Raw genomic sequence first — 16,050 nt, forward strand, 5'->3', positions numbered from 1 at the left:
TCCACATATGACCTAGACCCTAAGCCAAACTCGGTCCTACCGATTCTTCCTATCCGGCGCCACCGAGTTTCACTTGTCATAAGCCACTGCCAAACCCTAATCAGCTCGGTATCACCGATGGGATCTCGGTCTCACCGAGATGGGCTTGCAAACTCTCTGTTACCCATTGCAATATTCTCGGTCCCACCTAGATATGCAATCGGTCCCACCGAGTTTGCTTGACCAAATCTCAGTTTCACTTATTACCCAAATCGGTCCCACCGAGTTTGAGTATTCGGTCAAACCGAGTTTTGGATTTACCCTAACCCTAGCACATCAGTCCCACCGAGTTGATCCAGTCGGTCCCACCGAAATCACTAACGGTCACTAGGTTTACATTTTCGGTCCAACCGAGTTTATTGATTCGGTCCCACCGAGATTGGAAAACTGTGTAACGGTTGGATTTTGTGTGGAGGCTATATATACCCCTCCACCTCTTTCTCATTCAGTGAGAGAGCTATCAGAACACACACACCATTCCAACTCATATGTTCTGAGAGAGAACCACCTACTCATGTGTTGAGACCAAGATATTCCATTCCTACCATATGAATCTTGATCTCTAGCCTTCCCAAGTTGCTTTCCACTCAAATCTTCTTTCCACCAAATCCAAATCCTATGAGAGAGAGTTGAGTGTTGGGGAGACTATCATTTGAAGCACAAGAGCAAGGAGTTCATTACCTACACACCATTTGTTACTTCTTGGAGAGTGGTGTCTCCTAGATTGGCTAGGTGTCACTTGGGAGCCTCCGACAAGATTGTGGAGTTGAACCAAGGAGTTTGTAAGGGCAAGGAGATCGCCTACTTCGTGAAGATCTACCGCTAGTGAGGCAAGTCCTTCGTGGGCGATGGCCATGGTGGGATAGACAAGGTTGCTTCTTCGTGGACCCTTTGTGGGTGGTTGCTTCTTCGTGGACCCTTCGTGGGTGGAGCCCTGTGTGGAGTCGCGCAACCGTTGCCCTTGGGTGGAGCCCTGTGTGGACTCGCGCAACCGTTACCCTTCGTGGGTTGAAGTCTCCATCAACGTGGATGTAGGATAGCACCACCTATCCGAACCACGGGAAAAACATCCGTGTCTTCAATTGCGTTTGATCTCTCCAAACCCTTCCCTTTACATTCTTGCAAGTTGCATGCTTTACATTCCGCTACTCATATACTCTTTGCATGCTTGCTTGATATGTATTGTGTGTGCTGAAATTGTGCCTAAACCCCACTTAAACCGAAAAAGCTTAAAAATTGCAACTTTAGCACTAAGTGTCTAATCACCCCCCCCCCTTTAGACACATCTACTTCTAGATCCTACACCACCCCAAACCCTAGAGAAGCAGCATCGAGGCCACCCCAAACCCTAGAGAAGCAGCGTCGAGGCCACTAATTAATATTACTTCTACGTTTGCCACTAATATATCCATTTGTCATATTTGAATAATAATTGCCATGTTGTAAATATTTGTAGAAACTATGGACACCGCCCGAGACAAAGTACAAGAAGAGTTGTTGGGGGACATAATCGCATGAGGAAGTGATGCCGTCTGCTCGTTGTTTCTCAATGATACCGATGGTCTGGAAGTAGCTGGCTATGATTATGATGGCTCCGGTGACCTAATGTTGGTGCAAGAAGGAGACCGTGAGGACGGCTCCGGTGACCCAATGCTGGTGCAAGAAGGAGACCGTGATGACGCCTCCGGTGACCGAACCGAGTCCGGCCAGGTATATATATTAGTTAAGCTTCTGCTGACTAGCTAATTGATGCATTCATTGTCTTGGTATGTACACATATTAATTAAGTCTTTGTTCTTTTTTCTAGCCCTCTGAATCGAGCACAACTTCGGTAAAGAGACGAGGCCCAAAGAAAAAGTTGAGCCCGACGGCCAACCAATTGAACCCCTCCGGACAAAGAGCGCATTTGTTGCTCAGTGCGGGGTTTTGGTTAGGGACAAGATCCCGATCAGCATCCAGCAATGGTTAAAGCCGGCTACAGAAGACCCTGAGGTGTCTTATGTCAATGATATGCAGAAAAATGATCTTTGGACTGAGTGAAGTCAAATTTCACCCTACCGCCAGAGGATGATCCGGAGAAGCCTGTTAAAGAGCAATTAATCAAGTCTTTTGCTCTTAAGAGGATGGCAGAACTATTCAGGAGGTGGAAGAAAGAGCTGAATAAGTTTGTTGAAAATAAAGAGACACAAGAATTCAAGGGCAGATATGAGAAGATCAGAGATCACTGGCCTGCATTTGTGGCCCACAAGACATCGGAAAAGAGTAAGAAGATGTCAGCGACAAACAAGCAAAATGCTGCGAAGAAGGAGCATCACCATCGCATGGGGTCAGGTGGCTACCTCGTAGCCCGGCCTAAGTGGGCCAAGACTGAGAATGATCTGGTTGATAAAGGGATCGAACCAGAGACAATTAACTGGCCAGACCGTTGCCGGACTTGGTTCTTTGAGGCTGGCGGAATCTTGGACCCTGTATCAGGGAAGTGCATTTGGACGAATGATCAAATGGACATACCAGTCAAGAAGCTTCAGTAGTATATCAAAGCAGCGCAGCAAGGGACGTTTGTTCCAGATAGAGAGAACGATGAGCTCAGAATGGCCCTCGGGAATCCTAAGCACCCTGAACGTACACGAGGCACGCCAGGCTCCATTCCGTGGAAGGTTGGGTTTCCGGACGCAGGCGGTTACAAATGCCACAAGAGGAGGAAGAAAGTGGAACAGACCCAACTGCAGGCGCTGCACGCTAGGGTACAAGCGATAGAGGAACGAGAAGCAAATCGCAGCAAACGAACTGCCGAAGCTTCCCCGAAGCTACCCCGCCATCTCAGTGGAGAAGCAGCGTGGCTTCCACTAAGCTGCTTTAGCCGGAGCATGTCTTGACGGCTCCTGCCAGCTATCCCGTGGATGCTATCACGGAGTCTCAAAATTGCCACCTTATGACGCAATGGATTAATATGAAGGTCAAGACGGCTGTTGGCTCTGTTTTTCCTACTGAACCCGGCGCAACTTTTCACTGTCGGCCGATTCCAGAAGGATATGCTAGGGTGATGGTGGATGAAATAACGGAGGGATTTGAGGACCTCCAGGTTGACCACCCTACCGGTGAAGGGGAGACTCGGCTGGGTTCTGCTCTGAAGACTCCATGCCTATGGCGGAAGGAGCTCATCAACCTTCCGAACTGGACGCCTCCGCCTCCTCCTCCTCCTCCGGCGAGTCAGGGCACTCTGCCTCCTCCACCGCCTCCTCCTCTGACGAGTGACGATCAGGGCACTCGGTCGGCTCCTTCTCCGGCGTGTGGCGGCACTCCGCCTCCTTCTACGCCTGCGCCGGCGCGCCCGAGCAGCCAGCCTCCTCCTTCTTCGCCTCGTCGGCAAGGGTGGAAGAGACCTACCGCCGCTCCGGCTGGTCCAGCGCGTCGTAGTCCTTCTCCTCCGCCTCGTAAGCAAGTAAAGAAGACAACTGCTCCGTCTGCTCTACCGGCGTCTAGCAATACAGCCAGAGGCGGGAGGACATACAGATTCGGTCCTTCTCTGAAGACTCCAGAGAAGTTACCATACGAGAGGACCCCGAAGGAGAACGCCGAGATCGCGCGAGAAGAAGTGAGGAACTTCTTTGAAGGGGTGAAAGCAAAGAAACATCCACCTCCGGAGGAGAAGGTAGATCCGGTGAAAGCGAAGCGCACTCTGGCTGCCCTGACAAAACCACCCAAGTCTTCGCCGAAAGGAAACTATGAGCGCATTATTGGAAAGGAATTTGCCGAAGCGGAGCGGTCGGGAAGTACTGTCAGTGATCAAAGGCTGAAAGAACGACGAGCTGGGAAACAAATTTCCCATCTCGGCAAACAAGCGAAGCAATCGTGCCTCCCGCTCAAGGTGCCTAGCGACATCGTCGATCCGAGGATGGTGCCCGGTTATAGCAATCTTGGAGATTACCTGGCCGACGATGTACATTATGATTTCATGGAGGTGCAGATACAAAGATACGAGTACGGGAAGCCTCTCGTCAAAGATGAAAGATCTCTATCAACGATGATGCGAAGATTGCATGATTGATACTTGAAAATCTGCAGAGAGTCTGGGGGGGGGGAGTATTTTGTATGTGAGAGTTAAAAAGGAGCATGACCTCGTTGGAATTGATCTATTGCCTATTCCATTTGAGGAGTTCTTTCAGTTTTTCAATCAATTGGCCCTCGATAAAGCAATGGTCACCTGCTACTGTCTGTAAGTAGTACTACTTCTGTCGTTAAGTCTCTCTATATAGCTCAGCTCTTTCATTGCATGTATTTATAATTATCCTGACTATATTATGCAGATTGAAGATCGTCGAATTGAAGAAAAGACAAGTCGGTGATATTGGGTTCATTAACACATATCTCATAGATGCAACTGAGGTTAAATTTCATGCCGCAAATACCGAGGCCAACTTGCTACGATCGTTGGTAATAAATGAAAACAAAGATATAATACTCTTTCCTTACAACTTCAAGTGAGTGTTACTGTCTTGTGCATATTCGGTTTCCCTTATATATTAGTCAAGGTTATAGTAATGTAATTGATGAGTTATGCATGCGTGTGCAGTTTCCACTATATTCTCCTAGAGATTAAGCTTGAGCAGGGACTAGTAACCGTCTTAGACTCAAGACGAAAAGATCCCCAGGACTATGCGGACATGACTCAATTGCTCGAGAAGTAAGTTAAATCGATCATTATCCACCATATCGGCAACTTTGTTCATTTCCTGATATATCAAGTAATTGTTTTCTTTGTTTGGCAGGGTTTGGAAAAAATTCACCAAAAAAGCTCCGGGACTCCCGAAGAAGCTGCAATTTAGACACCCAAAAGTAAGTACTATAGTAGCATGTTCCGCGCATCTCCTATTGATTCAAGCGCTAGTTTCATCAATACCATTTGGCATTCTTGCTTATCAGTTTGATTGACCTCTATTTCTTGTAAAGTGGTTGTGGCAGGAACAAGGGAATGATTTCTGTGGATACTACGTTTGCGAGTCCATCCGCCACACGACCTGTGAGCGGGGCTACTCTGACAAACAATATGAAGTGCGTAAATAACAACATTCACAATTTTATTTTATTACCGCCATTTGTGTTGAGTTTCATTCATTCATATATATATGTATTGACCCCCTTCTTCAAATTAGATGTTTCGGAAGCGAGATGAACTCCTAGCACCAGCTCGCATGCGAGCAATTCAAGAGGAATTGGCGGCATTCTTTCTTGACCACGTGATCGCTGAAGACGGAGAATACTATGTGGACCATGAGTCCGTATGTTAGGAGATTATATTTGTAAGAGATAATTATTGTATATATGTAGCTGGTAGTGTCGGATAGATATACGAGAACTTGTTGTTCGACCAATCTCTCGGAGAAGGAGAGGTGGTCGATATCACTTCTCTCTGTATGCATATATGTTCATGACGATCTTCTGTTTCCTTCGTTTGCTTACTAGCTAGCTAGCGTGTCTAGTCCTCTCTATACGTATGTATAGTACGTAGCGTCGACCAAGCACGAACATAAGAGAGGACACTTCTCTCTATTAATTATAGCTAGCTAACACAATATATGAAACACCTAAATTAACCCCCCAAAACCCCCAACCCCCCCCCCCCCCTTCAAAAAAAACAAAAACCCCAGCCATAGAAATGCTGACGCGTGGATGCCTATTGGTCCCGGTTGGTGCCACCAACCGGGACCAAAGGCCCTCCTACCTGGGCTCTACGCATAGGCCACGTGGAGGCCCATCTGTCCCGGTTCTGGATTGAACCGGGACTAAAAGGACAGGGCATTAGTACCGACCCTTTAATCCCAGTTCAGGAACCGGGACAAAAGGCCCTTACGAACCGGGACAATAGGCCTTTTTCTACTAGTGGTCTAAGACCCCATGCGCACGGGGTGTCCAGAAGCTAGGGCACTAGCATGTGCGCACAGTGGTCAGAGACTTCGGGCTTTTCCCCATTGGCATAGTGAGATGATGGATAAGAAGTGTATAGAGCATCTCTCTGGTGGTAGGTATAGGATAGCCGGGTTTTATGTTTTGAAGTGGTCCCACGTTGTCATTCAACCACCTTGCCCCTTCTTGATAGTGTGGTTGCCCTATGACTCAAATAAACTAAAATAGAAGCTTCAAGTCATTAGAAAATTATTAACTTTTATCTCTTTAAGTGTATGTGTGGTGTGTGTGGGGGGGGGGATCAATCATCTCCTCAATAATTATTCGAGGAACCAATGACCTGAGATAAACCTTAACAACCGTCATGAGTTCCACTAACCACATTTTCATCACACCAAAATACCATTTAAAGTAAATGCACTTTCAATCCCCCTTTTTAGTTTATTGATGACAACATGTTAGATCATGGCAGAGAAAATAAAGATGGAGAATAGGCATGCAAAGCTATCGACATAGAGTGCTCCCCATAGGTGTGTTCATGTACAACAAATGTTTGTGTGATTATATACCATGCACACAACTAGAGCCCCCCCTAGATCAATAGAAATATGCAATGAGATGAGTGAATAGTATCAACTAAATGAATCATTGCATAAAAGGCTTCACATGTGATAAAAATATATCAACGAGACTATGCACACATCACATGCAAGAGGTGTGGTAAGAGAGTAAACTATGTGCACAAATCATCATGGTGTTTGCTACTCTTGGGATTCAAATAATCCCTACCTAGTTGGTGTCGCTTAGAAGCCTCACAACTATGGATTTGTGATTTGGTTTTGTTTGTCAAGGTTCGAGGGCCGCATCAAGGTCTACCAATGCTGATCGACTCGAGGCATTTGTTGGCCAACACTGAAGGAGAATAACGGTGGGGCATTGTTGACATTGAGGGCAATAGTAGCCTCTGCATCTCCAATGAAGAGTAGCACCTCTCTCAAGGTTGTGAACTTCGTGATAAATTTTCATATCCGACTTTGTGTTTATTTCTATTTCAGTTTGTGCTAGCTTGCCTTGTGTATATTGTTGCTAGTCTTGTTATCGTATAGGTCGATTGACTTAGTTGTGTTTAGGGAAGTTATAATTCTACAATCCCTAAGAACCAAGAAAGTGTAAAACTATGCAGTCGCCTATTCAACTCACTTTGACCCATCATTTAGTATCAGAGTTAAGGACACTTGTGGTACGCTTAACTGCTTAAAGAATATATATGGCTAAAAGATCACCCCCAGCTATGATGCTAGGATTTATGGCTTGAAGGTCAGTCTCCAAGGTCTTTGAGTCCGCCAAAAAATCTGCCACAATTGGTCACTCCGATGATAGTGGTACTCCACAGGGTTACACAAGGGCTCACCTCGATTACGCTTCTACTTCACAAAACTCTCGCGTAGAAAATATAAGGCCACAACCTATGTTTGTTAGTGCTCAGTATGTTCATCGAGATTCTCTTATAAGAACACATTTTTATGGAACAAACTATTTTTTTGCAATTAGTCCGGTTTTCTTGCATATCCAGAAAAACCATGCCTTGACATACTACACGAAGTTATGCACAATTATTATTATCTTTACTACGATGAGAATACACTAGAAGCAACACGTTTAAGTTTGATTGGATGATGATGGAGACACCGACTAGGCGCACCCTCCATCCAACTGATGCCTAGCATTCCACTTGAAATTTCACATTCCCTAATTTTATAGAGACCCTATATAGCTTGAGCATGTTTAATAATATAGCCAACTATTGATTATAGTATGTTGTCTATAGCCAATGTAATAGCCAATATATATAGTAATTAGCTATACGAAAGCACTAATTAACATATGGTCCATCTTCCACTCTCAGAATGCTTCTTCGAGCCCGTGCTACAACCGGCTATAAATCTAGAGCTTGCTTCTCTTCTTTCTCTCTCCCAACTCAGGAAAAACATAATATTAAAATACTTATAGAACATCGGGTAGGGCATTTTGGAGGACGAGCTCCATGGAGCTCTTTTTCAAAAAAATAATCATTTTTTTAGTTTCAAAAAAATCTAACAAAACCATACACATTCATATTGATGTGTTTTACATGTGTATAAAGTCTAAAATGAAATACATTATGGTGAGAGCTACAAAAATGACAAATTTGTGCATTCTTTATAGTGAATGTTGTGTACTGTTCATTATTTCAAAATTACATGTTCTCTTTTTTGTGCAGCTCTCACCATATGTATATCATCTTCAGATTTTACACCCATGCACTATACATTAGTATGAATTGGTGTGATTTTTTTAGATTTTTTTTCAACTTCAAAATGAGATTTTCAAAAATTTCAAAGTAAAGGACTTCATGTTGCTCGTTCTCCATGTAGCATTACCGGCTTTCATCATCTTATTATACTTGCTCTCCACATACTTTGAGAAGTGACGTTATTTAAGAAAGGCACAACGAACCAACGTGGAACACTTGACGTTATTTCACACTTGATGTAGTGGTGGAATGATGAACCACCTAGTTTTTCACGTTGTCTTGACGGATGTAAAAGCATCGACAGCGACGCACCTCTAATTTGACCCCTCAAACGTCCGTGGACGCGTCCGGTCAGTGACCGGGCGTATCAGTTTTGAGTCCCTATTTGTCTGTCCACGCAGTCACAATCCTCATTTTCTTCCTCATATGTTCAGTTACTTGCACGTGATTGGTAAAGATGAAGAAAAAGAAAGAAAAGAATGAATAAAGAAAGAGAAAAGATGGTCCGGAATGTGGTCGCATCCTACATGGCGGACTGGCCGGGTGTGTCGGCAAGCCCTCATATCCTCCCTACATTTGAGATGGATATGAGGGTTCGCGGACAACCCGGACGTATAGGGATGATATGAGAGATCCGGTTGGATCACCTTTTTTTTTTCTCTCTATTGTCTGGTCATTGACCGGACGCATCCGTGAATGTATAAGAGATGGTTTGAGACGTCGGACTGTAGATGTTGTAACTCTGCTAAACTGGTAATAAAGTGCCAAGTGGCTTCCCCGTATTAAAAACAAGGTGGAAAGGCACGACGTATACTACTTTACCCGTCGTTTTCAATTCGGCCATCAACATGTTGTACCGACCATCGCCATGCCTGAACAATCCTATCCTGACCTAAATTTTGACATCAATGATATGCGGAAGCTCAAACAAGAATAGAAGAAGTGCTCTTAAAAAGGACGGAAGAAACTTTCTACTAGTGCTGACTGTCATCATTTCATGTCATGTCATGCCTGGTTAATACACTATACTAACATCCATCCATCATGTAAGTACACAGGCGTACCACTATACGCAACAAAAGGAAGAATAGTTCGATGGTCAAGCAGCCACATGATGACACGAACACATATGTCACTCTACATATCGACCTATCTGAATCTGATGCAGCAGATACCATGGAATACTGAAGTTATTAGTTCCTTCTGCTGTACGTACTGGTCAATCTCAGTATCACATCTGCCTCACTCCATCTTCGGCGATCAACATTTTGTACCGACCGTTGCTCGTATTTTATCCTGACCTAAATTCCGACGTCAACGCATGATAGCTCAAACAAAAATCCAAGAACGTGGTGCTTACAAAAGACGGAAGAAACTTTATGATACTGCTTTTTCTTCTGAGCTTAACTTTATTAAACTACTAATATTATAGAACAAAAACTACAAGAGGATCTATCGAATTCGGTGATCAAGCAGCCACTTGTATGCAAACCCCGCAACACGATGACACGAACACGTAAACAACGATCGATCTGGTGCTGATATCAAGGGATTATTCAAGTTAATTTCATCTGCAATCCTCCAGGCAATGCTGCAACAAGCCACCTACCACTGGTCAATCTCTGTGTCTTTGATCTTCCTCACTCCATCTTCTCCTCTGTCATTGCACCGGACTGCACCGTATCGGCGGCCGGCGCGTCTCTCCTGCCGCGCAGCTCGCCGACGAGCCTCTTGAGGGCGGCGGAGGCGCCTGCGCCGTCGCAGCCCATGAACACCTCGCCGATGTCGGCCGGCGTGATACGCACGTCGGCGGCCAGAAGGCCCTCGGCCTCGGCCATGAGGCCGTCCACCACCGCGTCGGGCTCGTCCTCGGGGTCCTCGCCGACGCCGATGTAGTTCTTGGCGAGCACGCGGAGCGCCGCGGGCGTGCAGTAGCCGAGCTCGATCTTGCGGTCCATGCGGCCCGGGCGGAGCAGCGCCGGGTCCAGCCGCTCCGGGTGGTTGGTGGTGAAGATCATCAGGCGCTCGCCCACGCAGGACGACCAGAGCCCGTCCACGAAGTTGAGGACGCCGGAGAGGCTGATGGACTCGCGCCCAATCGCCGCCATGGCCGCGGCCGCGGCCGGGGAGAGCATGGCCAGCTGCGTGTTGTCCTCGTCGGCGCCGCCGGAGTTCTTCTTGCGGTCGGAGAGGTCGAGGGAGCAGTCGATGTCCTCCACGACGACGACGGACTTGGGCGTGGTGGAGACGAGCAGGCGGCGGAGGTGGGAGTTGGTGGGCACCGTGGTGAGCTCCAGGTCGTACACGTCGAACTCGAGGAGGTTGGCGATGGCGGCCACGAGGCTGGTCTTGCCGGTGCCGGGCGGGCCGTGGAGCAGGTACCCGCGCTTCCAGGCGCGGCCGACGCGCGCGTAGTGCTCCCGGCGGGCGGCGAAGCGGAGCAGGTCGGCGCGGATCTCCTCACGGAGCGCCGGGTCGACGGCGAGCGTGTCGAAGGTGGAGGGGTGGGAGAAGGTGTGGGAGGTCCAGAGGCGGTGGTGGTCGTCGCCGGGCGCGGCGGCGCGGTTGGTGTAGAGCCTGCGCTCCCGCGACTTGAGCCGCATCCTTGTGGCCTCGTCGATGATGTGGGGGATGTAGGTGTCGTGCACGAAGTCGCGGTGCTGGCGCGGGAACTGGAGCTCGAGGCTGCGGTGGTCGCCGCCGGCGCCGCCGCCGCGGGAGCCGAACACGTTGTAGGGGTTGTGCCCGGCGCCGCGCTCGACGGGGCGCGCCGTGGAGGTCCACTTGACGCGGACGCCCTGGAAGGTGTCGTCCGCGGTGTGCGAGTCCGGGAGCGAGGCGACGGCGCGCTCCGACTGGCGCGGCTTGTAGAGGCGCACGGCGGGGGCGGCGGCGAGGCAGCGCGAGCCGAGGTAGAGCTGCGCGGCGTCGTAGAGGTCGTTGGTGGCGCCGGAGCTGGCGCCGTCGGCCTCGTCGATGAGGATGGTGGCCGTGGGCGCCCGGAACGCGGCGGCGAGGCGCGCCAGCAGGCGGCGCAGCCACAGCTCGGCCTCCGGCGGGATGAAGTCCCGCATGGCCGTCCGGAACACCATGACCGTCGCGATCAGCGAGCCCACCGAGCGCCAGTCCAGGACCATCTCCATCGCCGCCGCCAGCTTTAGCTTAGCTTTGGTGCGCGTCGGCTTGTCACAGTGTCAGTGGGTGCAGTGTGTGCTGGACTGCTGGTGCGCGCTGTGTGGTGATGGGAGTGGAGTGGGATGAGGAGGAGGAGGTGGGGTGGGGTGGGTTTTATAGGTGGCGCGGGGGACGGGTCGGGGCGGAGGCGGTTCGCCGGATGTGGAAAGTTGGCGAGGTGAGGTGGTGGTGCGTGCGTGCGCCGGGGCGGGGCGGCATCATTCTTGGCGTCTTCCCCGGCTGCTTTCGCCGCGCCTTTCCGGCGGCGACACGAGTCGGCCCGCCGCGCGCCGGCGAGGTGGCGAAAAAGTGCTCGGCTTCCGTGCCAGTCGTGCGTTCCAAGCCGAGCGATGATTGGCTCACGGTGAGCAGTCGGTGGGTCGTGCCATCCGTCCATGCATGCACACGCACCACTTTGATCAACCCACCGCCTTGGCGGCTAAGCAACGGGTACGGTTCAGCACGCAGGAGCACCACCACGACCGGGACGTACGTGGCCTCGATCTTGGCCGACGGTGAGCCGACGGGGGCGTGCCCACACAGTCCACTGATAATAATAATAATAATAATAATAATAATGGAGCTGGGCCGAGGATTAGAGCATACAGTACGACGGTTGCACCGTCGGTCGTGCCTCGGTGCTGCTTACTCTACCTTTTGCTTTGTGGATGTGGAGAAAGCTTCAAAGCCCAAAGGCACATTATGGTTTACAGAAAGATTCTTTCTTCCTTCCGAGGCCGTGAACAAACGACGGCAAAGCTAATCTATCTTTCGAGGCCGTGAACAAACGACGGCAAAGCTGCTGGTGGATTGGAGAGTCCAGTCGAGAGCAACTGAGGTAGGTAGGTAGTAGGTGCCGCCGTGCCGCCACGACATGAACAGCGACGGGCGGCTCTTTCGGCTGGACAGCAGAGACGCCGGGCGCGTGGCGGCCAATGTTTCGTGGTCTGCATCTTGAGCGGCTTGTCGAAATCAGGCATGGATCGGCCGGTTCAGTGCACAGTGCTTTATGAAATGTTACACGATGCTTGTAGATCTGCCCCGATCGATCTGAGTAAGACGTGTGCGAAAGGCGAACCAATCTATGGTTGAGATGATTAAATGGACAATGATATCTCCAGCTTATTAGGGTTCAAGTCCTGGTGCTCGCATTTATTCTGAATTTATTTTAGAATTTCCGATGATATGCTTTCAGTGGGAGGAGACGTTCCCGTCGACTACGGAGCGCCTATGGTGACTTCATAAAATCTCAAGATGATATACCGGCTCAGTCTCTCGGAGGTGCTTATAGAGATAAATGTGTATATGTGCGTTCGTAGAGATGAGTGTGTGCGCGTTTATATAAACATTTACGTATATACTGTGCTAAAAAAAAGCGTGTGCGAAAGCTATGCGGATTGGCCGTCCGTTCTGATCTTGCGGGGGGGGGGGGGGGGGGGGGGGGGAGGAGGATCTGATTATTATTTTTTTTGCAGGGATCTGATCTATCATAACATGGGCATCCCAATGTTTTTATGTATTCTTGTGTGTGTGACCACACAACTGTCGAGCACGTACTTGGTGCCAAAACTATATCACATGCTCTCACACGGACAAGCATAAGATATTGTTACATCGACGCGCGCATGAATTAAGTTAAATTTGTTGAAGGGTCCCTCGAAAAAAATTTGTCGAAGGGGACAGGCATAGAAAGGTAGTGCTTTTCGTGCCACATGGTACATTGCACTACGTGCAAACGACGCGAGCACATCATTGTAAAACCACTCTCGCTTTCTCCGTTTGCAAAAGGCAGGCAGCCATTCTCCGTTCTCCGTTTCGTCAGGCGATGGAAGGCATCAATAATTTGAACTCCGGCAGCGGCCTAAGCGTAAAGCGTGTGCGGATGATGATCGATGGACCTGTTTCCGGTTCAGATGAACGTGGCATCGGACGAATTGATAACACGTAGGAGTTGCATTTTACAGTGACGAGAGGAGACCACCCGTCCAAGTGGCGAGTTCCGAGCAATGAATCTGGTTTAGCCAGCAGACAAGAACAGCGTAGCCAAGTCAGGTTTGTGGTCTCAGCCCTGGTTCGACATCGATCGTCTGCTTGGATCCACATCACGGCGGTGTCAGGTCCTTTCGCCCCTGTGGACGATCTACTTGGGAAGCATGCTGCCGACGCACGGATCTCTATTAAACAAGGATCTCTATTAAGTTAATCATGCTAGATTATCCCATTATAACAAGAACTCAAGCCGGACACGACCGGACAACACACAAGACTAGACGTCATTTGTCATTTGTCAACACTCGTTTGGAAGAAGGTGAAGGGTACGCGACGACGAACTGGTTCGGTTTCGTTTGTCCCAACTGTGTTTGTTTATTTATTAACTAGCAAAGTGGCCCGCGCAAATGCACAGGCTAGGCATTTAAATGTGTAAATGTCTTATCATATTGTAATGATATTATGTTGAAATAATGGAAATGAGACCATTAAATTTTCACAAATATCCATCTGCAAATATGTTGTTCATAAATATCACTTCATTTTTGGTTTCTTAATTAAAATTAAAATAAAAATACATTAGCTATGGTATAATTAGAATGACAACTTGTTGGAAATAATAATTTGATTTGTTAATGTGATGTAAAAAAATTTGTGAAGTAAAAGAGTTTTTATTCCATGTGATTAGAGTTACAATTAGTTGGCAGAAACTCAGCAATACAACGGGGGCAATTCTGTAGCCAACAACCTGTGCTACACTATAATCTCCTGTAGTTCGCCAGACGACTAGCAACTCTATTTTGATCTCTCAAAATTTTCATCGGAATAAACTCTCTATCAACTAATAGATGCTTTATCTCGATAACTAAATGTCCATAAGCTGAATGGTCAAGAGTACCGGAGAACAATGAAGACAGAGCTGTCAATGAGTCCGACTGAAGCACCACCGAAAAATCTGATTGCTCAATACCAAGTGAGATACCCTCCCTTATTGCAGCTCTAAGAGCATCACTACAAAAGAAAAGGTGACGATAGGCAGCAAAAATCAGACTTCCATTTGCATTCCAAAGGACCATACCCGCACCCGCGGACCCATTAGCAGCAAATGAACCGTAAACCGAGAGGGCGACCTAACCTACGGCTGGAGGAGGTCAGGGCCTGATCGTTGTTCTTTCGAACTTCGGCAAATCGACGCAAACCTCGCTCAGGATCATTTTACCTGTAATCATATCCTCAGCACTGTAAACTTTTGCATGCCATATGGAATTCAAATAACTGGCCAGAAAATCAATTGATACTTGTGCTGAAACTTGGCCTTTCCACTGCAAAACATCATTCCGTACAGTCCATATTCTCAAAATCAGAATGATCAGCATATCACGAACTTTTTCTCTACAATTAACAAGGACACTCAGCAGCCATTCCTCCCCATTGTTTAGTAGAATTTGTATGCTTGGGAGGGGCCAAACGTTCCTCAGACCATCCCACAACTGCACCGCTGCATTGCAAGTCACAAGGGCGTGATAGGAGCTCTCATCATCGACACCACATAGCAGGCAGGTTACCTGCGTCCGTAAATGTCGATATTGCATGCACTTGAATGTAGCTAGAGACCCAGTCGCTACCTTTCACGTCACTACTTTCGTTTTCTGTGAAACAGATGCTCGCCATATAAGATTCCAGATTGCATGCACTTGAGAAGGCTTCCTCATGATTCTGCATAGCAAGATGGTATGCACTTATAACCGTAAAACATCCACTTTTCTCGGGTTGCCAAGCCAATAAAGTCTTAGTTGTCTTGGCGATGTACGAATCTTCTGAAATTGTAACACATCCATAGGCAACCCAGAAATGCCCATTAAGAAGCTGAATATTCCATGCACCATTGTCAAACAAATATATCAGAAACTCTGCTTAAACGACAATTTCTCTTTGGGTGACCGGTTTGAAGGAAGGACCACAAGGGATCCATGGGTGTCGCCACGTACCAATTAGTTCGCCATTACCTATCCTCCAAATGAGGCCTTGCTTAGTACAGTAGTTTCAGACCATGCTCGATACTACGCCGAAATATAGCGCTGAACAATTGCCGAAAAACACTGTGTCCAGCAAATTCCCATTTGGGCGGACGGGGAGTGTATCCAACGATGGAGTTCGGCCGAGGATTAGAACAGACGACGGTTGCACCGTCGGTCGTGCAATCGTGCCTCGGTGGTTCCCTTTTTCTGCTTCGACGGATAGACTTTCATTACAGGAGGAAGAGGTTCAGAGCTCAAAGGGGCATGATGGCTCGCATTCACAGATTCTTCAAGGCCGTAAACAAATAGAGCTAGTGGAGTGGTGGCAGGAGAGCAACTGAGGTAGGTAGGTGCCACCACCACACGGAACAGCGACGGCGTGAGAGGGACGGGCACCGCCCGGTCGCGGCGATCTCCTTGCTCGCTCTTCCGGCAAGACGCCGAGACGGCCCAATGTTTTCTGGTCCGCGTCTTGAGTGGCCTCAGGCATGGTTGGGCCGGTTCGATGTATGTATAGTGCTTTGTGAAATGTTAAGGGATACTTGCAGATCCGCCCCGATCGATCGATTTCGAGCGAGACGTGCATGAAAGCTACGCAGATTCATCTTGTCGTCGTCCGTCAGTACGCGAGCT

At 48.3% G+C, this 16,050-nt stretch overlaps 1 protein-coding gene across 1 annotated transcript; it reads right to left on the minus strand.

Annotated features, from left to right (window-relative positions):
* Positions 1 to 9,619: 9,619 nt before the first annotated feature.
* Positions 9,620 to 11,481, minus strand: LOC123148699 (AAA-ATPase At3g50940-like). The gene has a single exon (XM_044568190.1). The coding sequence runs from the start codon at positions 11,377 to 11,379 to the stop codon at positions 9,877 to 9,879; it is 1,503 nt and encodes a 500-aa protein (XP_044424125.1). The 5' UTR covers positions 11,380 to 11,481; the 3' UTR covers positions 9,620 to 9,876.
* Positions 11,482 to 16,050: the final 4,569 nt, after the last annotated feature.

The sequence above is a fragment of the Triticum aestivum genome, chromosome 7A, assembly GCF_018294505.1.
Source record: "Triticum aestivum cultivar Chinese Spring chromosome 7A, IWGSC CS RefSeq v2.1, whole genome shotgun sequence".
In the NCBI taxonomy this organism is placed as follows: Eukaryota; Viridiplantae; Streptophyta; class Magnoliopsida; order Poales; family Poaceae; genus Triticum; species Triticum aestivum.